This window comes from Poeciliopsis prolifica, unplaced genomic scaffold, assembly GCF_027474105.1.
Source record: "Poeciliopsis prolifica strain line A6 unplaced genomic scaffold, Auburn_PproV2 SCAFFOLD013, whole genome shotgun sequence".
In the NCBI taxonomy this organism is placed as follows: domain Eukaryota; kingdom Metazoa; phylum Chordata; class Actinopteri; order Cyprinodontiformes; family Poeciliidae; genus Poeciliopsis; species Poeciliopsis prolifica.
Window position 1 is genome coordinate 5,450,286 of NW_026562388.1, and position 26,937 is coordinate 5,477,222.

General features: G+C 38.7%; 1 protein-coding gene across 11 annotated transcripts in view; it reads left to right on the forward strand.

Annotated features, from left to right (window-relative positions):
- Window positions 1-26,937, forward strand: part of ralgapa1 (Ral GTPase activating protein catalytic subunit alpha 1) — a 55,290-nt gene that overhangs the window by 25,267 nt on the left and 3,086 nt on the right. For 7 of the 11 annotated variants that reach the window (XM_055038075.1, XM_055038076.1, XM_055038085.1 and 4 more), the window contains 11 exons: window positions 358-476; window positions 589-708; window positions 931-1,552; window positions 1,740-1,855; window positions 2,279-2,403; window positions 5,024-5,095; window positions 5,218-5,341; window positions 5,568-5,723; window positions 8,376-8,534; window positions 10,153-10,280; window positions 24,964-25,088. In XM_055038075.1, the coding sequence (XP_054894050.1) occupies window positions 358-476; window positions 589-708; window positions 931-1,552; window positions 1,740-1,855; window positions 2,279-2,403; window positions 5,024-5,095; window positions 5,218-5,341; window positions 5,568-5,723; window positions 8,376-8,534; window positions 10,153-10,280; window positions 24,964-25,088 (1,866 nt within the window). Of the gene's footprint in view, window positions 1-357; window positions 477-588; window positions 709-930; window positions 1,553-1,739; window positions 1,856-2,278; window positions 2,404-5,023; window positions 5,096-5,217; window positions 5,342-5,567; window positions 5,724-8,375; window positions 8,535-10,152; window positions 10,281-24,963; window positions 25,089-25,256; window positions 25,498-26,189; window positions 26,219-26,937 lie in introns of those variants that run through there. The other 4 variants (XM_055038081.1, XM_055038078.1, XM_055038079.1 and 1 more) reach the window with 4 other exon arrangements.

The following is a 26,937-nucleotide window of genomic DNA, read 5'->3' on the forward strand; positions in this document are numbered from 1 at the left end:
TAAACATCTTGATGCCCCCATGAGATATCAGGAAGTCATGAATCCAAAACTTAAAAAATTATTTATTTTTTTTTAAATGCGTCAACTCCATTTATTTTAAGAATTGTTAGATCTGCTGATATGTTTTACAACCATGATTTGGGCAGAGATCAACAATGATTATGAATAATCATGAATAATCATGATTCTAGGACAAATCCTAGAATCATATGTATTTATTGTAAACAACTTTGTTGCAATTATATGATGAATTTGTATGTGTGTGAACGATGCAACAAATTATACCATATAAACGCACGTAAAGGAAAATTAAAATGAAACAACTTAGCTAGAAGGACACTCTTTTGTTCTTTGCAGTTCGTAGCCGTATCCAGCAGGGCCTGGTTTCCATTGCAGCCAGGACCGTTATAACCCATCTGGTGAATCATCTGGGACATTATCCAATGTCCGGGGGACCCGCAACTCTGTCCAGTCAGGTGCTCTAACTTTTTGGTCTAGTAAGATTTTATAGCTCCTTGCTAAAAGAGATGGATTCATTTAAATATTTTGTTTTTTTTTTTACTTTGCTAACTTGAATTCTGTTCACAGGTTTGTGAAAACCAAGACAACCCGTTCTGCGGGAGTCCAGATCTCGGACCAGAACTCTTCGATTCACCCAATCTTCAGTTTCTGGTTTTGAACGGCTCCACACTGCTCTCTGTTCTGCAGGTAACGTCATCTGGGGAAGTTATATTATTTTTTTCTGACATAGTGACAGTTTATTGTAACTGAGCAGATAATTACACTTTTAGAGTAATTATGGAGAGTATTCCTGCATGGTCTGGAAAAGTGTGTAGTTTGATTTTTCCATGTCTGGATATGCATCAACTGATATTGTCATTTGTTGCATTTTAATTTTAGGACATTGGCATTTATTCCTGTTTTTTTCAGATCCGATCAGAGTCCGGGGTCCCAGGAGGAGGAATGACGGCTGGCTTGTCCTCTGCTCCTGCTTGCGTCCGTGTCATCATCCGGGACGTGGCAGGAAAACACTCCTGGGACTCGGCCGTCCTCTACGGGCCTCCGCTGTGCTCCCCGAACAGCCCGGCGCGCACACTTCTAACACAGATGCAGTCGCCGCGCAGCACAAACCTTCAATTACGCACTCCATCAGGAGGTCCGCAGAACAAGATGGAGCTGAAGGAAGAAGATGATGAAGTAGATGGGCAGGAAGAGCGGGGGCCGGAGGAGGAAGAAAGAGAGATGGAAAGTGACAGACAAGAGTTTCAAGTAGCTGAGGAAGAAGGAAAAGTTGGCGATGAGGAGAGGGAAGATCCAGGGGAGCGGGGAAACGTTGAACCTGTGGAAGAAATAGAGCAGGAGGAGGCAGAGATGCATGTCCATCACGTGGACGAGGATTCGGGTTCGGAAAAGCTTCTTGCTCCACCACTAGCTAAGCGAGTGTGTCGGGAAGCGGTGCCAGCGTGGAATTCTCTGGAAGATGGAGATGATGCGCTGGATGAGATGCTGCAGTACCTGGGTTACTCGAGTCCAGAGTGTCTACAGAGAGCAGGTATGTTTGGTTATGTAAGCTAAAACAATAATTTAACCTTTAAAATATAATAAAAAGCAAGCATTTTTTAATATATTGAAAGTTAGACTAGAATTTATCAACTAGTGTGTTGTAAAGTTTCAGATATAAAGCTGTAAAACCACATAAGGTTCACAAACTAATTTTGATTCCCCATTGGTTCTCTCAGGCATGCCACTCAACATCCCAGCGCCGCCTCCAGGATGTGTGTCAGAGAAGCAGGAGAATGATGTGATCAACGCCATCTTGAAACAGAGTGCTGCAGAGCGAGAGTTTGTCCTTCATGTGCGTTGTTTAGATTCTCATGAAAAATAATCTCCATGTAGCGTAAACTTTGGTTTGTTATTCCTGTCTCTGTGTCCATCTCTACAAGAAGTCTAAACTCTTTTTTATTGTTCCATTCCATACAAATGAGATGCATCCAACAAGCTTTATAAGATGGGCAATTTTCTTAATGAGTCAGCCGTTACATAATAGATGAATGTATCGTGAAATAGTGACATTTAGTAAAATTGTCGGAAGCTGGATTTTATTTTTACATCTGAGGCAAAAAAAACATACAAATAGTTTGGTGTCTTATCTGTGATATGAGTTTTGCTACAAACTAGAGCAACTGATTGAGCTTCTGGTTATTCCATTTTATTTTTTTTTTTGCCAGAAGCTGTGAAATTAAATCATCCTTGGTGCTTAATTTTTTTTTCTCCTTAGAGAGGTGAGGAGCTGAACATGAGAGCAGTGCAGCAGACCGAACCAGAGACTGAGACACCTCAGTCGGCCTTCTACTATTGTAGGCTCCTCATCAACATCCTGGGACTCAACTCCTGGGAGAAAAGGTAAGGTTTCCGCAACAATACTGGAAAAATTGTGTTGAAGTGCTACTTAAATCTAACGTAATGTTGACAGCATCATTCTGCTATTTTTTGGTCAATTTGTTTCTTTTTGTTGCTTACATCAGTTGTTTTTTTGTTTAGTTTTGTGTTTGAGTATTTGTCAGGTCCGGAAAAGTGTGAATAAAGAAATAAGATTTCAAACATGCCCCGTTTTGTTATCAAAAACCCCAGTCCATCCACACACAGCCATTGATCTCTCCTTCCACATATTGATGAGTCTATCCATCCAATCAATCATCCAGTCTTTATTTTATCTCAAAGTTTCATATTTGGAACACCTTAGAAATACCAATAATAAATCCAAAGTGAAAATTGGAGTTTCTACTTAAAAACATAAGTGTCAAACTGAAGGCCTGGGGGCCAAATCGGCCCGCCATAACTTTTAATGAGGGCCACAGAAATAGGACTTTAAATACAACATTTGCTTGCTTAAATGTTATTTTGTCAGTCAAATCAAAGCAGTTTTCATCTCCGTAGAGGTAAAATACATTAATATGACAATATGCTCAATACTGTTTAATTTTAAGAAGTACTAACAGGATGCAGCTTTTTGTTAATCTTTTAGCAGTTTATTAATGGGTAGTTTTATCAGTACAATACATTATCAATACAACTGGCCCTTTGAGAAAATTCATGACCTTGATTTGGCCCAAAATGAAAATGAGTTTGACACCCCTGCATTAAAAGGAATAATTTAAGTTTGGAAAAGTCTGGAGCTTTTACATGAAAATGTATGGAAAGCCTGGATTATCCTATGTTAAGTTTATGGATGTAGGATTTTCACCTAAGCAACGAACTTAGCAAGAAGATTTCTTTGCGCATTTTAGCATGAGGTGTTTCAAATGAAGGGTAATTTCATAAAAGGTATGTGTGGGATGTCTTCTGTATTTTGTTCTTCCCCAGAGTAAACCAAATGTTTGCCTAATGCATATAAAAGAAAAAGGTGAACTACATTGAGCTAATTAGAGACTATGTTTCTCCCCATTCACATCATGCAGCATTTCATCTTCTCAATGACTCGGAGCTGGAACTCACAATGTCGGGGTTTTGCTTTAAATGCGCCTGGCCAGCTAATGGACGCTCATCACTCTTTATACTTTATCCAGGGAATTACACTTTCTGCATTCAGAGCCTCACAATAGACTTGTCTACACACTCATGTGTGCGTGATAATGAGGACAGCGCTCTATTGATCAAACTCGGCCCATTTGGTGTCAGAATAAAAAAGCAGTAGTTGAAGAAGAGCGTGATTGAGGGGGCTGTGGCAAATCAAAAACCAAGATGATTCAGACCCATGTAGATTTAGGTGTAATGATAATAAAGAAGATAAATAATGAAGCAAAAAAAGGCCGAAATGAAAGCTCAAGAAACTTAGAGGGAAAATAAGGAGGTAGATAAGAATGAAAGGAAAAAAGGAGATGTTGTCTAATCATCTGTTATTGTCACCGACTTCTCTCCAGGTATTCATATGAGGCATTACAGACACTAAGATACTGACAGTCACCCATGTGTATCCCCTTTTATGCTTTTCCCTATAATCCAGGGTGTAAATGGAGTCTTTGAGAGCAGAGAATGAGGCCATTACCAAGTATCACTTTAATAAAGAGCAAATTGCTCTCTCTCGTTTTCTCCCTCTCTCTATCTCTCTCTTTCGCCTTTTCTTTACCTCTCTCTATTTATCTCCTACACTCCCTCACTCTTTTTCCCTTTTTCTAAGAGTGAAAAGAGCGACGTGTCATTATCAGTCCACTCCAAGCTTCACTGCCCAAGTCTTGGTTTTTATATCAGCCGTACAGAGGTTGAAGGTCGCTTGATGGCACAGTTTCAACCGCCTTTAGACAAATTATTTTGCATGAAAGGCTTTTGTTTTTCTTAAAAATCACAGCCCATCTTTCTTTCTTGAGAGCCTGAAAGTGTCAAAATTTTGGAGATTTAGACTTTTCCCCATAAACTTGGAGTAAACATGAGTTCTGCAGCAGCTTGATGGTTTTTGAAGTCAGAGATTTGATTTTCAAAAGGTGTTAAACATACTTGTCAAGAAGTTCAGGACCATTTTTTTGTACTGAAGAAGATTTTATTTTTTCTTTAAATTGATAGACAGTAACATCAGACACTATTGGTTTGTGAATCTTGTTCTTTTAGTCATCATCTATTAGTTTTGTATTTATCTGCAGTAAGTAAAATGCAGGCTCCTAATAACCTCTTGGAGCTACTCTCCAAATAGTTCTACTTCTTCAGTCAACGCAAAAATATGAAGGAGTAAGAGAAATGCAACTTTTAATATATGTTCCTGAGGAATAATATCTATTCTTGTTTCCACCACCAATTTTAACCTATTAAAATCTATGCAGCACATTTTACCAACCTGACATAAAATAGTCTTCTCGGTTGGACCTTTATAGCAAGTTGTCTTTAGGATTTAGGTCTAAGGACCCTGATGGGTATGCTGGAAAGAGGATTTTATGTGTGGTAAACCATGTGTTTATTTAACTATATTTTTTGATTATTAAAATGTTTGAAACTGAGCTTTATGACTTATAGCTCGTGTATCTGTGTCTTGCAGGAGTAACTTTCATTTGTTGAGGAAGAACGAGAAGCTGCTGAGAGAGCTGAAGAATCTAGACTCACGGCAGTGGTGAGCAGCACTCATCTTTCTCTGTGAACCTCCTTTAACTCCTCTCTGAAACCTTTTTGTTACCCTGAGAGTTCAAACCAACTGCCTGTTGGTGCTGATTATGTTCTGACATTGTCTTTCAGCCGAGAAACTCATAAGATTGCAGTATTTTACGTGGCTGAAGGTCAAGAGGATAAACACTCCATACTCACCAACACCGCTGGCAGCCAGGCTTATGAAGATTTTGTTTCAGGACTCGGGTGGGAGGTACTTTTTCTTACATACTCTACATTTACTGGGAGAATTTGTCATCCTAAATTACAAAGTAGACAAATTATTTAAACATGGCAGGCATGGATTTTTATTAAAATCCTGAAATCCAAGTCAGGAGTACACAGATTTATCATGAAAGGTGTTCTTGAAACTTCAAAGGGGGTTTGTGTTTTCAAAATGAAAACAAGAGTGTCATTATGCATGTTATGTTACACATTAGGTCGACCTCAAGACTCACTGTGGGTTCATGGGAGGCCTTCAGAGAAATCACAGCACTGGCCCGACGACTCCTTACTATGCCACATCCACGACCGAAGTCATCTATCACGTGTCCACGCGCATGCCCCCTGACCAGGATCAGAACCTCACCAAAAAGGTACAAATATGACACCAACAAAAAACGGAGACTTCACAAAGCAATGCAATTTATTCAGTTATTTGCCACGATTGCATGTGCTCCCTTTATTTCTTGTGAAATATTTACTCGTAACAGATCACGATATAGATGCAGATACAAACATCTCAGTATGCTGCTGTTTCTGTAGCAAATTGTAATTTTTCTCTTAGCCTCAAATAGAGCAGGAAATAGAAACTACTATCTGTCCGGAAATGGAGGTTGTTAATCTAATTTGAGCGATGGCGGCTCAGGATGAAGGGGTCTGTTCTGTAACACCTGCTCTGTCCGTCTCAGTTGTTGTGTCCTTGTAACCCTGACCCGTTATATTTGCACGGTCTAAAGCATCTTGAACTGCCTTGTTCCTGAAATATGCAATGCAAATAAGCTTGGTTGATTTTACTCACCTAATCATAAGAATCATAGAAGAATGAACTTACTGAAATTATTTTTACAAGTATGGTAACCTGAACTGATGGTAATTTTATCAGTTGCACACTGTATTTTCTGCTTTCTTTGTAACATCTTTAAATGTGTCCATGAGACACATCGGACTTTTCTATTTCCTAATATCAACAGACAAGCAAGCAGCTAAATAGAGTCATATGTCTCCCAAAAACATTATTGTTTTTTTTATTTAACATCTTTGAATGCTAATTTGTTAAATTAAAATGCTGCTGATGTTGTTGCTTTCTGTTGGCTAAATAGCAGGATTTGATTGTTAAATCCTTTTTCTTTTTACATTTATCACAATAAAACTGTTTCAATTAATTAAATTAAACCCTCTCATTTAGAAGATTGAATATTCAACATTAATAATAAGCAGAAATGTATGTTATTTGCTGCTGTGTTCTGTGAACGCTGTCTTACTCTTTAATCCTGCCTTGGTTGGGCTGGCAATCATGTCTACATTTGTTGTGAGGCTAGTATAAGTGCCTAGGCAGGCAGGTTTTATTGTATGTGTCTATATCTGTGTGTGTGTAATCACACCTGTCACCCCCCAGGCTCCGGGTGCTCTGCACATGGCCATAATGTCCTTTTAATCAGATCATACTTCCTGCTTCTCGGCCTATCACATCGCTTCAGGCAGCTGATTGGATTAGCAGCGTCTGGCCCGACACCATCCGTCTCACTGATCAGCTGATGGGCCCATCAAACATGCATAGTCACATACACACACCTGCGCGCACACACTCACACAGGACTTCAACCTGTTTAACACACATCCGCAGAGGGTTTTTATTAACCTCATTCTAACCATGGCTATAAATTTGTGTTAGCGCTCCAGGGAGACGCGCATACAGCCATAACACGTTAGGCTTAGACGTAACAACACGTACAGACAGCTCTTGGCGAACGTGTCCACAAACGGTCTAAATGGACACACAAACGCACATTGGTCCTGGCAAGCGTTTATCTTCCGTCCTCCTGTAACACTCACACAAACACAATCAGTTTAGGCCTTCGCAGGGCTCCTGTCCAGGTTTCCCTCTTTGCTGGGCTGTGGTTGTCTTATCGCAACACAACTGCGAGGGTAAAAGGATTAAAGGAGCATTACACCAACTGATGTGACATTGCTCTGATCTTCTTTATGAAAAAAAAACTGGATTAAATAAACCTCTAACTGTCCTGACATCCAAAAATATTTCATAGTTTCTGATTCTGTCTGTTTCACTTAATTACTAAAATAAATACTTGAAAGATGTTTATATTTCCTCAGGAAACTTTTTCTGTTATTGAAATTAGTCTGATGATCGGAACCATTTAAGTTTGTCAAAAAAAAAAAAAAAAAGCAAAAAGGGAATGATTCTGCGCATATTTTTCTTTATTTTCTTAAGACCATTAGACTGTTAGAGTTTAGAAGACGTGTCGGACTCTTAACTTAAGTGCACAAGTAGGAAAAAGGCAGTGTGTATGTTGTATACGACCCATGATATTGCTAAAGCCAGTTGAGCTGACGTTAAAAAAAGCAAAGTCGAAGCAAGACAAAAAATGGTGAGTACATTAGAATTAAATGCCTCATAAAAGTATTCTGACATGCAAGAATGTGCTCCTTTGGAAAAAAACATAAAAGAAATCATCTTGATTTAAAACAATAAATATTGGAATGAAGTTTAAATGTTTGAAAGGAAATTGCGTCATTATTTCTCTCGGGGCCAAAGTCTAGACTGACATCAATCTGAAGGTGTTTGACAAACCTGAAAAGTAAAGAGAGCAAGCTGTGTGTGCGTGTGTGTGCATGTGTTGGCAGACATCAAGGTTAATGACGGCGCTGTCACCAGCTCTGACTGGAACCTGCTCACAGCGTCACATATCATCCCATCCGTCTTCCAGCTTGTACTCCATCTTCCCAGGGCTTCACTCTGTCTGGTCGACGATTCTCCATCTTCTCCCAGTCACTCCATCATTCCCAGGGCCACCTGTACCATGCACATGCACCCCAAATCAAAAAGCCTTGGCTTTTGATGGATATGACGTTTATTTGTGAAACTATCTCTGCGCATGTCTTTTGTTTGCATTGTAACCAATGATTTCACAGTGTTCTTCTGCTTTGCTCGGATTATTAATCCCCCTTCACTCTTCTGCTCCTTCCCATCAATCTTTACCCCCCTCCTCCATCTCCCAACACTCCAGCTCCGACACCTGGGCAACGACGAAGTCCACATCATTTGGTCTGAACATTCCAGAGACTACCGCCGAGGGATCATCCCTACTGAATTTGGGGATGTGTTGATTATCATATACCCCATGAAGAACCACATGTATTCCATCCAAATACTCAAGAAGCCAGAGGTAAAAATGAAAATAATAATAATAATAATAATAATAATAGTCTAAGCAACCCAAAACATGTTGTTTGGTATTTCAGTGCATTCTTGGAGTCCTCTGAAAACTGTAGGTCATTTCAACCAATCATTTAATTCCGGTAATAATAATTAGTTTCCCACGGCTCTAAACTGAAATAACTAGACGTCCAACCTTTTACTGAGCTGTAATTGTACAAAAAATGTAAAAAATCATTGACCAATCAGAGTAATTGAGGCAAGGCTCTGCGGATGTTACCTCTGGAGCTGTTAAGTTATGTTTACATTGCAAGAACTTTAGTCCTTAGTCTTTAGGTTTCCGTGGACCAAAGGAACTAAGAATAGAAGAAATTAAGCTTCTGAAGCACATCAACTTCAAGGACAGAAATTCTTTTGAAATGTTTTAACTTTATTATTCACAATGGTTTAAGTTATACAGAATGATTATTATGACTAAATGTGCTATTTGTATATTTGAGAAATGAAAAAGTTAAAACCAGCTGAAAATGTAATTTCCTTGATGCATGAACTGCTTTCTTCGTATAACAGATGGTTAAATAAATTACTCTTCAAAATATTCATACCACTTTAATTTTTTAGTTGTCATTGCCAGAAAATGTGATTTTGAAAAATAGCCATTCAAAGAGACTGGATATACAACACACCTTTCAGATTTCTATGAGAGAAAACATTTTTTTGTTCACTTCACAACTATGCACTCCTTTGTGTTGGTCTGTCATACAAAATCCAATGAACACAATAATGTCTGTGGTTGTTAAGTGATAAACTGTTAGGGCGTGTAAATACAGTTCGAAGTACTGTGTTATGAGATCTTAAATGCAGCATGGAGTCAGCTAATAAAATAAGTGAAATAATCACCACAGTATTGAGGCTGGGATATCAAAACGAGTTCCCATTGATTGAGATTAAACAATTGAAATGTTCTGTTGTTGTCTATATCTTCCTTGACATTGTAAAGATCATGAAAGCTGATTAGGAGTTAGACTGTAAATGTGAGGGGCTTTCATATTTCAATTGATGTTTTTTTTTTCCTTTTCTTTTCTAGGATACACAAATATGCTTTCATCTGGTTAATGTATCAGTCTAAACCCCACAGACATTAATGCCGCAGCACTGATGGCATAACTCTATTTCAAACAAGAGCAAACACAATAAAAAGCTCTCTTTTTTTTCTGTATGACATGGATACCACAGCACTAATGACATAATCATATTCTCCTTCATTCATTCTGCAAGCAAAAATATTGAATTATCCTGAATCCAAGAACAAGTAAGATAAGATATGGCTTCTGTTGTTGTCCTGAAAGCACATATATTCAGCCACAGCGGGCTTGGCTTTGAGACCTGGTCCAGAAACAAACCCAATAAAAGCTTAACGTTATTCTCTTTGGTGGATTCCACAAGCAAAGTATTGAATTCAATCAGATAGCCATTGCCTGAATCAAATATTGTATCGTTACATAAAAAACACAAACTATTGTGTCAGTCATTATTTGGCTGGTAGCCTCCAGATTGTATTCTATTTCATGAATTTCAGATGTTTTGTCTTTAAGCTGTGTTTTTTTCCCCCCCTGTGTTTGTGTTAGGTGCCATTCTTTGGGCCACTGTTTGATGGTGCTATAGTGGACATGAAAATTTTATCCACCATGGTCAGAGCCACAGCTATCAACGCAAGTCGAGCTCTCAAATCGCTCATTCCTCTCTACCAGAACTTGTATCCTTTGAAGCACTCAATTATCAGAATGTGGAAAGCTAATGGTAGGTCACTGAGGTGGAGATTTCCTTCCCAGTCTTCTCTGTCTTCAGTCAATCGTCTATTTTATGCAACTTTTCAGTGTTGTTTTAGCTGTTTATATGTGATTCACAGAGTTTTTAAGCTTCTCCCCATTAATAATGGCTTCTGTTTTGATCTCAGCTGCAGATACATTGCATAAAAAAATCTCACGCCTTAAAAAATATTTGCTTTCTTTGAACTTGATAAATTATCACAAAGGTTTTTCCAACTTTTTGGTAAATAACAGTTTCATGCTATTCAAATTGTTATTGCTTACACTCACGGTGTAACTTATGCACACTTCTTATATGCACTCCAACATCTGTGTTGCTTTGGCAAAATCTGCTTTCAGGCAGATGCCAAGCCCTCAAATTTGCATTTACCATGATGAAACAAAAATGTTTTCTTGGAGAATATCTGTTAAATTTGAGACAAAAAGATCCAAGCTACCCAAGAAGAAGCTCTGTTGTTTTAAAACTACAGAATAAAATATGAGTTTTGGTGTCACCAGCAGGTTTGCAAGATTCTAAAATATCTTTTTTCTGCGAACAACTTCAGCTACGAAAAAATAGTGTTTGTAGTTGAGTTCTGACAATAGTTGCGGCTTAAATTCTCTTCAGTGTTTGTGTGAGTGAGAATGTCGTTTGACGCTCAGCTTGAGGAGTAACAGTTGCCAATCAATGTCCAGTGATGTTTGGTCCTGTGATAGAGACGTTTTTCGTCTGAAGTGCATTTTAGCAGTCCTCAGGAAGGTACACGGGTTGTCTTGTCTATGTGTTGCTGTGCGTCTCCAAGTGTGAAGGGGGAGAGAGAAACAGACGAGAGCGTGTACAGTTTGCCTGATGCGGTGTGATGGTAGCTCGGTTTGAAGAAGCCAGAAGTCGATACTTATTGATGAATCTCCTTGGTAGCTCAGTTTCTAAATGAGAGGCTTTGCTTTGCGGTCTCATAGACAGACATGCACCCACACACCTCCACACAAGTCTCCACCTGTGCACGTACTGATAATTACACTCACAATGTCCGAACACTCCCGAGGTGAAATAATGTATCCAATAAGTGCATCCACATCCAGCTTTTTCAATGAATGCACAATCAAAAGACACGCTCTGATTTGCAAGGTAAGAATTTCCTTCAAACAGCAGTTCTAGCAATTTGATCTCATAATGATGCTGTCCATGTGTCTTCCTGTCCACTTTTCTGCGAATTTCTTCATTTTAAAAGGCCTTTGATTGCTTTGCAGGAACTTTTCAAACTGTGTTGTTCCAACTTTTCAAGTTCTTAAAATCCACAGGCTGCCTAGATTAAACCAGCAAATGTCCCCTGCAAACCTTCTCTGCTTTTAATCCATATTTTATATTTTGTCTTTGTAGGGACAGATGCATTCAATAAAATTCAGTAATTTGAATTATTAGTTCATTAATTGACAATCAATTTAAAATGTGGAATTTAAATAGATTCATTCACACCTACTGAGTGACATTCAGTCATATTCAGGCCAGTCAGATTAAAAGTATCTTTCGAGAATAAAGCAGGTTAATCGTTAATAAACATACGCTCCTTTAGAACCACATTGCTGTAATCAAAAATGTAATTCAAGTCCTAGCCACAATTATCGCTTTTACTTGTGAGCGTCTTTCTACCGCATTTCCTCCTTCCATCTAACTTTCTATCAATAAACTAGGATGCAGCCCTTAGCTACCAACCAGCGTATTTAGCAATGACCTCTTCTTGTGGAGGGAGTCCATGTTTGCTGAACAACAGTTAAGTGAGCCATGTCTTTCATTATTATGTAGGCTACAAAATATAATTTCTTTGAGATTGTTTTGACCTTTTTCAATATAAGTTCATACAAATTGGTGGGCTAACCTTATTATTATAAAGAGAACATTTAAAGCTACATTTAATATAATTGTCAAACACTTATGCCTGTGAAGATGAGAACTGAAAGATTGAGAAAAAAAAAAAAGAAATTGCTCACAAATCAACACAGAATGAAGCGTTTGGACCCAGGCATGCATGTTACTTAAAGATTGGATTGAAAATAATTTCATGGGCAAAACCTCTCCTGATGTAAATAGGAGATTCCTTTTCAACGCTTTGTTTCTTTATCTTTCAATCTTTTCTATTTTTTGTTTTCATTTTCTCCTTTAACTTTTCTCTTGTCGTGTTTACTTCGTCATTGTTTTCTATCTTTCTTGCTTTTCTGTTCCTTGATTCTTACCTGTCTCTTCTATTCTGCTTTTGTCATAAATGAACTGTCTAATTGAAGAATAGAAGAAGAAAGACTTCCTACCTATAAAGCAGAGATTTGCAGCTCATTTTCACCTCCTTTTGCATATTTATGTCCTGGTTTTTGCTTGCTTTTTATGTGTCTCACTTCCACTGTGCAGACACCTGCGCGCCTTAATGTTTTTGTCTTTCATCGGTGTTGCAGCCTCTGTGTGTTTACATATGGATGACAGTCTGTATGTGATGACACACATGTCTTGTATGTGCCGTTCTGAGTGTTTGTGTGAGTTGGAGAGAGTCCCGGTGTGTATTGATCGGTGGTAAGCAGCAGGTCGATGTCTCTGACAGGCTGAATTACAGTAATCAGTCATTATTGACTCCCCATGTCTCTGCTACGCTCACTGCTCTCCTCTGTCACCACTTCTCTGCTTCTGCTTCTTTTTGTTTCTTCTTATCCTTCAGCTCCTCCAAGTCTGTCGGCTTTTACATCCCTTCTTGTCCATCCCAACATTCTTGATTTTCTCTCTTTAATTCTTTCCTTCCTCAACCGACTTCTATATTCTTTATCTTAGTGAATGTTGCTCTTTGTTTATGACAATTTTCAGGTTTTAGTTTTTCATCCATTTCAGCCCAATTCCTCTGTTATTATTGTGTCTGCACGAACTTACTCTAAAATTAAGGGAAGTTCATCATGATTTAAGTCATCTTGATGTAACCCTGCAGAAAGTGAATCTACTGCTTCAGTTCTTATTGAACTAAAAGGTCTGAGCCAAAAATATAATTGTTTTCGATATTATCACATCACAGCGTCCTTGTAATCAGGGTAATTTTATTGCTAAGTATGTGTTGGTTTTGACCTAAATGCACCTCCAAATTGACCGTTCAGTTTCAGGAGCTCCTCATTTCTAAGGCACTCCTGAAGCTGTAATACTTATCAATATATTTATGGTTTCAGTTGATCATTATATGCTATTGCAGTGTCAAAAATGGTGTCAAGACTCAAATATTTTCTTTCAACGACTTTCTCTCTGCTTCCTGTCCTTTTTATTTTCTGCACCTTGTAGTTGCAAAAAACATGTTACTTTGGTCTAATTGTGGGGAAATCGATTGATTTTATTGAGAGGATCAGTGTAAAATTCAGACTTTTATTGTGACATTGCTGTGCTTTTTTACTCTTCTATGTTTAAGTAAGTAAACATATATTTGGAGAGAAATGTGTATGACATAATTGATCAAAACTTTAATTGAAAACTTTTTATGAAAACACAATAAAGCTCAGAAAGCTCTTACAGAGCAATCTGGATCTTTCAAAATCATAGTGGGCAGGTCAAAGCGTTGCTCAAGAATAAATAAATTTCCATCAATGCGACATCAGTGAATTATGATGCACCAGATGGAGTCAGATTTCAGAGATGGGGTTCATCTGTTGATAATTTGCATGTTTGCAGATTGACTTGTCCTCTTTATCATGAGTCCCTATAAATACCATTGATAAGACTTTTATCTTTAGCTTTTTATGTCTATGTAATCAGCAACATTTACCAACCATACCTGGAAGTTGTGACATTGTTCACAACTTCAGAAACAGAAATAAATGCATGAAGTGTTGCATGAAGATGTTTGTCAGTCATTACTCTGTTGTGTGACAAAGCGGGACTCGCACAGAGGAGAAATATGGAGACGAAGGGCAGGTTGGCGGTGCAAAGTATGTCAGTGATAGCTGGCTTTTTTTTTTCTCCCCTTTCCCTCTTCCTGTCTGCCCTCTTCCCTCCCTCTCAGTCTCTTGGCCCTCGGGGCAGTCCATCTGCCTTTTCTCTGCCTCTGATCTTTCATTCACCATGACTAGAGCCATCCAAAAGCACTTGGAGTGCCAGACCGCAGGGGCAGCTGTGTGCGAGCATGGCTCTATCTCACAATATCAGCTCATTGCAGGAAGAAGGTCCAGTCCAAAACTCCCCGCATGAAAATGCATCCTTCACCAGTTTTCAGGAACTTTCTCTGCCCTCTCATAACTTGTGCAAACACAGCAGCAGACCGTCATCAATGCATTCCTTTGATTAAACCAGATGAAGGTAAGGAGCTGCCCGCTGAGCGATAGATTGGTGTCATATCTTGAAGCAAGTACTGGATGTAATTTAAATCTGATCAATTTCGCTTTATTCCACACAGTGTCGTTTCAGGTGCTGCTAGGTAAGAATAATTGTAGACGTGCAATAGGATAATAGGATTGTAAACTGCTTATCAATAAATTTTAATATTTCTATTTTTTGGTTTAATATAGTCACAAATACAACCTTTGAATTAGAGCAAACAAGCAGCCACTACAAGCAAGACAAATATCATTATTTTACATAATATATGTAGGTCAAATTGAAATAAAATGAGTTCTAATAAAAGCAATAACACTTACATTAATAATAAATATTCAAAAACCACATTGAAATGATTGTTCAATGTACTAAATATAAGCGCGTTCCTAAAATTGCAAGTACAGCAGTAGTTTTAGATGCTTTATGCTTAGTGCTTTTACTGAATAGCCTCCTTTACATCTATTACAACTTCAGCCGATCAATAAGAAATTAGTTTTGAATTATGTACATCTAATATCTCAATGTATTCAGGGGAGGGTTCAGAAGTAAGCCACTATAATGGTTAATATCTTTAATATGAACGACTGAACACTTCAGCGAATGCGAGAATATTTCTTGTAGAAACTCTGTTTTTGTGAGCAAAACTTGTGGTTCGAGTCACAGTTGAGTTTTTATAATACAGAGATCAGTGTGTAAGTGTGTGTGATTGCTGTTTCTGCAGCATCTCTGGCAGTCCTCCATCTGCTTCTGGGTGATTGTGGTTCTGGGGAACAATGTTGGAGTGACGCTAAGCTGCTGCACAAATACAGACTACCATGCAAACACCCACTGCCAGCGAGTGTTTTTGTGTGGATGAATTTTTTAAATGTACATCACCTGTGCAGTGATACTCCTGCATGTGATGGCGTCTGTGTAAACGTTTCACTCCCAGGATTACAGCGAGTGTGGGATGTCCCCCTCTGTAGTAGTTGATTGGCAGAGATTGAGGCACTGAGGCTGGGGTCAGCATATGGCTCACTATGATAGCGATGCTGTGTTTGTGTGTTGGTGTGTGTGCCTGCGTGTGTGTGGCTGCCTCTCTCCTCTCTTTCACACACTGTTCCCTGTGAAATGATGGCAGCTCTGGGCATGTAGCGCTATTATCCCCCATATTCACACACACACGAGCAGCAGCCAACGCTAGCGGCCTGCTTGGCTTCTCTTTTACAGATCCCACAATAGAGCTTATTGTCCAAGTGAGGCTACAATCTGCTGTGTGTGACAAGGAGTGCGTGTGTATATATTCTGTTGGTGGAACGGTAAAACCCCCCCCCAAAAAAACAAGACATTTTCTTACTGCTGATAATGAAACTTGGTCATGTTATCCATAATCTTTATTGGAGCCATCACACCTAAAAGCTGCTTCAGTTAGGTATAAAATAATCTGTGCTGTTGCCTTCATCTTGTCTTTCATTTTTAAATGAATACATCAACTTTTCGAGTAGTGATTGAGAAACTGGCAGAATTTGAGCTGCTGCTTTTTAAAATTTCGGGTGGTGGTGGTGGTGGTGGGGAATCCATCACGGACTCCACAAAAGATCTGATTAAAAATAGGAATGAGTCAGGAATTAAACCTTGAGCTCTGATTGGGGTGGTTAATTATTTCCTGTTGGGTGGATGGAGGAAGTGAAAAGAAAGTGATGAAGTGAAGGGGATCATAGCTAACCTGTTCCATTTCTACTCCTAGAAAAACTGTTTGTCTATCCGACAATGAAGACACCAGCGTATACCTGTTACTGTTAATCTGTTTGAATATGAGCTCGATTTCTCAATAAATCAACATACTGACTTTATAATAGCATTAATATTTTATCTGCTGCTAATAATGCTAATTTAAATGTTTTCAGGCAGAGTATGCTGGGTGTCAGAAATAACTGTATTCAAGTCTATTTATATATCCCTCTTTGCTGCCATCCATCCCTTTCAAATCCAATCATTCCTTCATAAATCCATCTTACCATTCATCCAAATCCAACCCTTAAGTTTAATCATCCACCACAAACATCCATCTCTCAACACACCCATCTTTGTCCATCCATTCATCCATCCCATGTATCCATCCTTTCACTCATCATTCCTTCTACAAGTCCTTCCTTTGATCCATCCATCCATGAACTTCCTTCAGCCCAGACAGCAACTCGTTCACAATCTGGGGACTCTTTTTCTAGTTAAGCTGTACGGCCTGAGGTGCTATTGATTTTATATGAGCCATTATTCTTTTAGTTAAACACACATTTCAGTATTTAAACAAGCTCAGATTTTCACCTAAACTCAACATAATGATTTGGATAAATAAGCCTGAGAACATTACTTCATACCAGGTTTATGCTCCAGGTCCTGAAATATATGTTCCCCGTCTTAAATGAGAGACCGATGTCAGTCTGAGTAAATGCCTGTCATTGAGAGCTGTGCAGGCACATCAGTTGCTGCCATCAGTGGCTCGATCACACCTTGTTGGAGCAGACCCCCCTCTGACTGGTAAACAAGTTAATCTGTGGCGTTGTGTGTGCGTCGGTGCGCGGATGCTCTCCGTGGCTCGGTGTGTGGATGTAAGTATTTTGTGTGACAAGGTGTTTAAGATTCAAGTAGGGATCTCACAGATGACCGAGGCCGAGAAGTGCTGCACAGCAAACGGTTTTGTCATGAGCGCTAATGGTCGCCTTGAATTTGGGCTTGTGGAGACCGGAAAAACCGTCACGAAGGCTGGAGAGCTTTTGAATTGTACAAAATCTGTAGTAATTAATAGCTGTTACTAAACTAATAAGGCAGGATGAGAAAAAATATGTGGCAAACGAAACAAGAGTTGAAAGAAGCCTGCCAGGTGCTGCTAATTAAATGGACTTAATTAACCAATTAAGTCTGAGCACCTTTTTCAAAAGTTGTTGAATTGGCAGATAGTTGCCTCTCTGGAGCATACAGGTGTTTAATATCTTTCAACAAATAGAAAGATATTAGCAATTAGCTCACAGAACCAACTGTTGCTGTCCATAAATGCACTGCTAGAAAAATCATTCAGCAGGGGAACGATGCAAAACAGCTGCCATTTTTTCATTTTTTATTATAGGATCTGTGGTGATGAATATTATTCACAATAACATATAATATATGTTATTTAAACTTTGTGTATTTTAGAAACAGTCCTGATCTAATTCTTAAGAACAGAAAAGAGTTATAAATATCTGCACTTCATGCTAGTTGGTGAAAAGCGTGTAGGTAGAGCTTCAAAATATAAAATGTGGAAAAAAACAGGACAGAGACAAAACAAGTGATACATTTAAACTCAACCTGCTCATCAGGTGGGTAAAGGATTAAGGCTATTAATCTTCAAGATCTAAATCTGCTTGTAAATCTGGTGTTCATGTTTTGTTTTGAACATTTTGGGTGGTTGCCATTCGTGCACCCTCTCATGATCCTCTTATGACGAAGCAAATGTGCTTTCTTTGATTGATGGAGATGTGAACGTAAAGGTCTTTGCTCACATTCAAGCAGAATCCCTAAATACAAACAATTTTGACCACCTATCATACATGGGGAGCCAAAGGTGCCACAATTAAATACATTGATGTATACACAACAATTAACAAAAGGAAATCTTCATCTTAAATTAGAATTTATTTCCAATAAGTATCTCCCAGAAGGAGCTTGCTAATGGTTATTTTTTATTTGACATGCGGTCAAACTCTTTCCTGTTTTATAAGTGTCGACTGACCCTAACTCAGCTTTGAATTAATGTAAGATTTTAACGTTTATACTTCCATTTATCTCAATAATTGGTAAACTTCCCTCTTCACAAAATTCACCATAAAAAAATACACTTGTTTAAGCAGACGTAACACATCTTCAAGTTTCATTATCAGCAATGTTTGAATGAAACAATGTTTTCATTTCTAGCTGTGGAAATTGGTGAGCTGCAAATTGACCCAGAGACAGCATGACTTTACTCTCTGTTAGCGCGTCAAATGACATCAGCACAAACCTTTCACAACGACTGTCAAGCAGGGTGGAGTAGTGATGGTTTGAGGACGCAGACATCTTTGCAGCCATTAAATGGGTCACAAAGTCGTTTCTACATCAAATTGTCCAACAATTAAAGCTGGGCATAAACTGGGTTATTAACTGGAAAAAGTTCCCCAAACTCTGTAGCAAATTTACAACAGAATAGCTGGAATATAAAAGAATGAAGATGTTCCAGTGACCCAGTCAAAGTCCAAACATCAGTCTTATTGTGTTTTAATGCTATGCATTCAAAGATTTGTGGCTTTCTCTGAATAAAACATATAATCCAACTATGTACCTTTCATGTCTTTTTTATCAGAACTAATATTATTTATGAAAAAATAAATGTATATGAGGAATATTGTGTAACTGTCTGCAGATAAGAATAGGATTCATCTCCTTATTATGAGAATTGTTATTATAGCCTTACTGACAGTTTGATGCACTTTAGCGGTGTGTTTGTGAAGTTGAGTGCATATGAATTGTAATTGCGCTGGCAGCTTTAGGGCTCCCTGGTGGACCCAGGTAGGAGGGTGAGCATCTAAACGTATACACACACGTCAGAAGGTGAAATAGTCAGGCGACGAGGGGCCAATTAATGTATCACGTCTGTGTTTTTCTTCTTCTGCTTCTGCACCAGGTTAAAGAGCAGATGAATAGGTGGGGTAAATGCAATTGTGAGCCTATGTGTGTCTCTTTCATGCCTGACGACCGGCAACAATAAGCAGTGCATTAGACCAACTTATCTCTGTCCTCATCGTTGGCGTACGTGGACACACACACACTCGTAATGAAATCACAAAGCCTCCATATCATTGCTATCGCAGAAAGATATAAACCCATTAGCTTGTTCCTTTGGGCACAGACGCACACACATATAAGCACAGGTTTATCATTACACGCTGCAAAGCTTTTCCAATTGTATTATCCCTCTGATGTCCTTCCCTCTGTTGTCTGTTCCAATGCCTGGGGTGGAGAGGACAGATAGTGTGTGTGTTGTTGAGATGCTGACCGAGATTGTGTGTTCCTGAAAGAAGAGGTATCTTACAGATGAGCTTTAGAGGATTTTTTTCATTTTTAAACATAGTTTTGAGCCTCTCCAGGAAATTACAAAGTTGTCTTAGTAACATCAGTACAAATGGTGAGGATCTTCTTTTTTTTTATGCATAAACAAAGCATCAGCGTCACAAGGTTAATGAATTTGAACTTTTGACTTTGATCATCCTTGTAACAATTGTTGACTCTGTTAAATGACGTTAATGTCTGTAACTCAGCCAACCTCAGTGTTTGTCAAAATCTCATGAATTGTTGATAAAATAACTTTTTTATCAATTATAATTCAAAACTGCTCATGGCGTTTTTAACTGTCCCTTTAGAGAAGGCAACATTAGTGACTATAATGTTCAATGCAGGTTATTTATGTAACACCGATTAAGAGCAAATGTCATTTAAAGGAAATTTACAAGACAGTCTGTTACATTCATTGCCATTTGATTTTTTTCTTTTTTAATGCAAGCTTATTTTATTTGTAGAATAATTTCTAAGGAACCCATCAAAGGTGTTGAGTTGTTCATTTTGCACCAATCCCTCTTACTGAGCAAGGATGTGGTGACATTAATCTAATACTACCATAATTTCCAGGCTGTTGAGCACATCCGAGTATAAACCGCACCCACTAACTTCAAAAAGAAAAAAAAGAAAGTCTTTGCATTGTGTGTAGTTTTTTTTTATTTTTTATTTTTATAATTATTAGATTTTTTATTTTTTTACCTCTTTTATTACTAGCAAGACTGTGGGCGAGGGAGGACGACTCCAAAATGATCTTTTGTGTCAAAACGTCCTGTGCGAACATCTGTGTGACATATTCAGCTTCATGTAGACCAAAACTACAAACACACATTCTCCATACAAACATTGCCATACACACACACACATCCCAGCAGTGGTCCCAGCTCCTAATGTGCTAACAAGCTCCTTTCTCCTCCCCCCCGTCTCCTCCGCTGCTCCTCCATCCACCCTCCGTCTCAAGCGATCACAGGAGTCGAACTCCGTCACAATGAGCTGCGCAACGGGGGGAGGGAGCGCTAAGGATGGCATGAACACTTCACTCTCTTCTATCTTTTCAGCCACGCACGAGAAAATGAGTTTCTGACTCGACACAAAAGAGCCTCTTTATCCACCCCCTCTCCTCTCTGCTCTCCTCTTCTCCCTTTTTCCTGTCTTTCTCCCCTCATAATTTCCCTTTCTCTCTGCTTCTCCATCTGAAAGAGATATTTTTCAGCTAATGACTTTATAAGAGGAGCCATCTGAAATTCAATTACAGAGGATTTCATAGTGGCGACCGCCATTTGGATGGAGGAAAGTAGGGATGGATGGATGGATGGGGGCAGAGATGTGTGAACATCTATTTTCTATGACCTCTCACTGATTTTGACTTAATTTTTTATTTTTTCAAATTTGAACTTAATTTGTGTTGCATGTCTTTTGCAGAGAAACTAAAATTAGAAAAACAATAATTAGAAAGTGCTGAATTTCAGCTGCCGTTTCTAATGTCAAGAATGAGCATTCTGCCTCAAAGAAGTCAAATTTAAAGCAACATAAGCTAGGAGGTGACATCATTGAGAAACTGAAATCCCATTTAAAAGCTAAATTAAATTTATTAGTAGAAGGAGAAAGTCCTGGTTTCTGGCTTCAGTCAATGTTTTTTCACAGTAGTTTGCTCTGAAGACAAACAGAGTTGACACCACAAGCAGGCCGGAGATTGGGCGAAAGTTTGTTGTTTTGTTTATTCGTTTCCCACTATAAATGCCAAAGATGATTAAGTATAAGTACAAATATATTTAAAGCAGATTTGATCACCCTGGCTGGTAACAACTGCAGCTTATAGCCACTTTTTACTGTCAGATAAATCTTTCAGGTTTTTTTTCATGGCTTTTTCTTTTATGGGATTATTTTGGTCATAACCTGCAAAATGAGCTTTGATGGATCATCAAACATTTCAGCTTTCCAAGTTGGATTACTCATGATTTTTGTTGTTTCTGTGGGTGGGAATGTCCAGAAGAGGTTCTAAAATTTTGGTTTGTGTTAAAGTACTTTTAATGAACACATTCTTTTTTTATTATTATTTATTTATTTTTTGCTTATCTTCAATAAGCCTAGCTGAACTTGTTGCTTTAACTTACCTTAGCTCGGCTCCTTTTTAAGAGTTGAAAGTTGTTTTTCTTCCCTTATTTAGAATTTACATGCTTCTTATTATGTGATTCTTTCCAAAAAATATACCAGGTTATTTGAGATGGTAAATTGCAAACAGTTAAACTTTTGTTTCGTTACTAAAAACCATGTTTGTGGAAATGCTGCTGCACATTGAAACAACTCCGTCAAGCTTTCTTCTTCTACTGCGTTACATTAGTTAGTAAGCGACTCTGTGTATTATCCCCACCTTGTGGAAACAACCCATTACAACCAGACTTTCATAATCAGACTAGTCATTAGTCTAGCCTTAAAAGTCTAGTGGGATTGTTTTAGTATAAGATATTATAGCTATAGATACATTAGCTAAATTAATTTGCAAATACGTATACATTCTTCACTTGTTACCAAAATCCCTGATTTCAGTAATATAATTTGAGCGTCAGGTCAGTTTGGAAGAAACCCTTTCCTCACCTTCAGTTTTAAATTTCCTCTTTATCTATACATCCGCCAACAATATTGACTGGTTTTAACACTTTTACTAATGCATTCTTCTCTCCTTGCTGTAAAACGTTGCGGTATTGTTTAGTGGCAGAGCTTCCTTATCGGTGTCGAGGTGTGTGTAGCATCCGTCTTGTATGTCAGTCCCTCCAAATGTTCACTTGTAGGGGAGTTTGTGACATGGTGACATGAGTCTGCAGGTGGAGACCCTCGCTGAGACGAACAAAGAACTACAGAAGGATGGAGGAGGCTGGAGGAGTTGGGTTGCAGAAAAGTAAAGTGATGTTCTTGTAATTTATCTCAGCAGTGGCACTGCGTTTCTGTATGTTTTCCTCCTTGTTCGTGCTCCGTTGCCCCATCTCTGCAGACCTCTTTCTTTCCAGCAGGTGTCCTTTGAACCTTTTCACCTTTTCAAAAAAAAAAAAAAAACGCTGCAGCCCTCACAAAACCTCCTATTCTCCCCTTCCCTGCTGCTAAACATGTTATTTAAACTTGATATGAAGATGATTAGGTGTGGTTTGCTTGCTCCTAATTGCGTTTCATCCACCTCTCTCACACTGACTGGAACAAGTGCGATGCAGGGGAGCGAGGGAAGCAGGAAAAGGCAAACCGTGTGATCGCATGGCGACTCGGGGTGAGAGATGGTGGATTCACGCTTTGCATTCACCTGCTGCTCTTCCCTCGGCTCCCTCCGGATGACGTCCACCCACAAACTCGCTTTGTTGTTCCCTTATTGTCACTTAAATATTGCCCTCCTTTCTCACCTTCTCTGCCACTCGCTGTAGGATTCTCACCCCTCTTCCTCCTGTCTCCCGTTGTCTTTTTGCAACTTCTCTTCCACCGTCTTAATCTCACTTTCTTTGCACCTCGTGGTTTGTCGGCATAAAGAGTTGAAAAGTGTATTAAAAACAGTCACTTCTTGTGAACAGCAGGGGGGAAAGAAAAACTCAAAGTTTACCCGAGTTTCCTCCTTCTCCTCGATCCGGCCGACTGCACTTTAAAGGAGCCATGTTGTTGTTATTACCATCGTCCCTAACTGAATCAGTTACCATTAGACCTGAATCTTTCTCCTTGTGTCCCATAGACCAGCTCTCTAACCCAATAGAAAACCCATGGGCGCTATTACAGATGGCCGCCCCGTTACGCGAGGCACAAACACACAGATTTCATTCTGAAGATTCATTGGCCTAATCCCATCACACACTCAGACATTAACCCATGCACTTACGTACACACATGCAGGCGATTTTATCAAACGCAGGCACACAGACGCAAAAACACGCTCCCATTGAAAATCCCTCGTTATTGGAGCTCAATGAGTAAATGGTAATGCTATTGGAGGATGACGGGGACTGGTCTGTGTTTGTGTGTGTGTGTGGGTGGTGGGGGGACTGTCATTATGGTTGGACGTATGAGACAAACTAAAGAAGAAAGGGCAGATGTCATTGTATCAATGAGGTTATCTCTAATGGGTGGACAGTTGAAGTTCTGCCTTTCATTCACACAGATCACTGCTTAAACCAGAGCCTCTTTCTGAGCTGCTCAGTGTGACAGAGCGCGATCGAAGTGCTCATGTTTATGTCTTATTTTGTTCATTTCGTTTTTGGAGTTTTGATTTTCTCGTTCACCTGGGAATTTGGCTTCATAAAATCCATTAGTATAAGATGAAAACTATTTTCTTGGAATTGTTGTTTTCATTTAACGTATTTTGCTTCAGTGATTATATAAATTTGTTTGCAAAAAGGGTAGTTATACATTAGTTATTTCTTGCAATCGTTGCAGTTTAGAGACAAAGCAATCAGCCGCTAAGGATAGGAAATTTTATTTTGTGCAAGCTCAAAATTACCCAATTCTTTTACTTAAAAAATTTGAGTTTATAGGTTCTTGGTGATTTTAAATTAAATTATGATAACACACACTTTCCTTCATTCTTTTAATTTTTAGTAAATTATGCTGTTTTGATTCTCTTTTTAAAATTAATTTTATGACCTGCTATTATGTGACAATTGGTCAGTTGTCTTTATTATAGTATATTAACTTTCAGTTCATTAAACAATTTTTAAATAAGTAAATCATAAATTATTTTATATAAATTTATCTTGACATTTTTCTCAAGCTTAAATTGGCCCAATAAAACCTTTTATTTAGTTCATGCTCTGTTTTCTGCTTGAGCTCCAACAGGTTTTTAAATTTGTCCTTCATGACATGTTGGGGGGGGGTCGGGGTTTTTGTTATTATTCACATTAATTTGCAAAATTGTACATGTTTCAAATACACCTATTAAAGGAAATTTATTTTATCATACTATATTTTATTGCATGTTTTGGTATGTATATGTCATAAATTTATGATTTTGCCTTTTGATTTTTATGAATTTACATATTTACAACTCGCAGTCCTTACTGTACTAAAATAACATTTTGCTTTATTTTAGCTGATCCTATTTCTATTGTTACCAAAAACCTCAAACTCCAGCAAAAAAATAAAAAAAAAAAAGATCAGGAGAAAAATATCATTTTGACTTCTTTTACTTGACACGACGTTTCGGAGAAGTTCAGCCTTGACTTTGACCTCAGCTACGAGGAGCGAGCCCGATATCTAGAAACCATTGTGCAGCACCACCAGGAGCCAACCACGTTTGAGGATTACGCTGCTCGCGTCTACAGCCCGGCTCCCTGCACTCACCCGCCCTCCGACACAGGTAAGACCAGAAACCCAGTCACATTTTAACACTCCAGTGTTTCTCACGTTTCCCCCTCAGTGTTTGTGAAACGATTCAGTGAACTGATTTTTGCTTGTTATTATAAAACTTCTTCCGTTTCGGGATCAAAATGTCCCCACTGATGTTGGATTATTCATTTTCCCAAAGTAGAGCGCTTCCCCTTCCCACAGCCTGGCAGCTCACAGTCTGAATCCCGGCCACAGTTTTCAATTCAAAGCTGCGCTCGGCCTTTTTCTCTCTCCAGAGCATCTCTGAGGAGTTAGGCAACATCTGATCGGCAATAGAGATGCCAGCCACACACGTGGGAATCATATGTGACTCCTCTGTGAATCATTACACAGATTCATTGATTTTTATCAAAACATTAAACTTTTGCTTTGTCCTGAGACTCTCGTTCAATTGTAATTATTCAGTGACTTCTGCACGTAGGCCATTCACCGTATCAATAACAGGAAGTCACAGTTATCGTAAAGTGGTGCAACTTTATTATGCAGGCATGTTTTCTGTTTCTGTTTCAGTGTTAAATGTGTGATTGTGTGTGGGGTTTTCTAAATATCTTCCTGCTCCTCATTTTACCTTCTAATCTGTTTAAAGCGTCAATATATTTTTTTACCAAGATAATCTTAATCAATCTACTTCAAGGCTGTATTACATCTGGTATAACCGAATTCACTTGTGTCACGCTCCTCTTAAATACGTGCTCTGAAATCAGATGTAATTTGCTCAGTGTTGGTTTGTCATTACTTTGCTCCAGTTGCAAACTTCAGGGCACAGGATCGGGCACTTTACGTTTCGACTTTTGATGTATAAGTCCAGATATCACCCAAAATCATAAGTTTGTGAACAACATCTGGACATTAAAGATCCTGTGCTTTGAAAAACGTCTTTGTCTTTCTGTCCTTTTGAGTTCATCTGCAGTGCCCCTTCCCTAACAGTGAAGTGATGATCTTCTCTTCTTCTGTTTGTGTTTGTTAAATTTCACCAATTCTATTTATTATTTCTTGTGTATTTTTTTTCCTCCTTCATTTTTTTCTTTTTTTGTTTTATTTTTTTTTCTTTCTGTTCCCCTCTTTCCTTTAGATCGTTTTGTCTCACTGTATAGCTAAAAGGTAAGCCTGGTTACGTGATTGAAAAGCTTTTCTCTGGTTCGCTCTTCCCTCTGACATTCCAGCCTAACGTTTCTCTCTTCGACTCCTCCACCACGTTGTGTTTTTTGCCGTTTCTTCCTGTGTGTTTTTGAAATTGCAAGCAGGTCTGCATGTTAACAACAGCGGTCTCTTTCTCTTCGAAAGGAGGTTTCACTTTCTGCTAACCGGCAAGTTTGATGTCGCAGTAATTTCTGCTAATGCGGATTCGGATCCAAACTGGATCCATATTAGACACCAAACTGCTCTGAAGTGAAAGTGAGACTTCCTCCTCTGATGATGAGACATTTTAAGCCCTCCTCTGCGTTCAGTCGCTTGGTGATTTTCATGGTTGTTCTGTTAACCTGAGGCATCACTCTGACCTGGTGAATCTTGACCTCTAACCTCGCCGTTTGCTCCTGTCCTCCTGGTTTTTATGTGACATCACACTACTCTTGCTCTCTCTCTACCTCACTCACTCACTCACTCACTCACTCACTCACTCACACACGTTACTGCGGGTAAGCAGTCCTCCACTCATACACAAGCTGTCTGAATGTGAACTTTGAACTAACGCTGTATTGATCGTGTTTGACTCGTAACGTAAAGTTTAAATAAATCAGGTTTTTATGTCTGTAGTAAAACTGGTTGTTGATTTGTGTTTTGTCCTCCTTTGTTGAATGTTTTCAGATTCTTTCCTACAT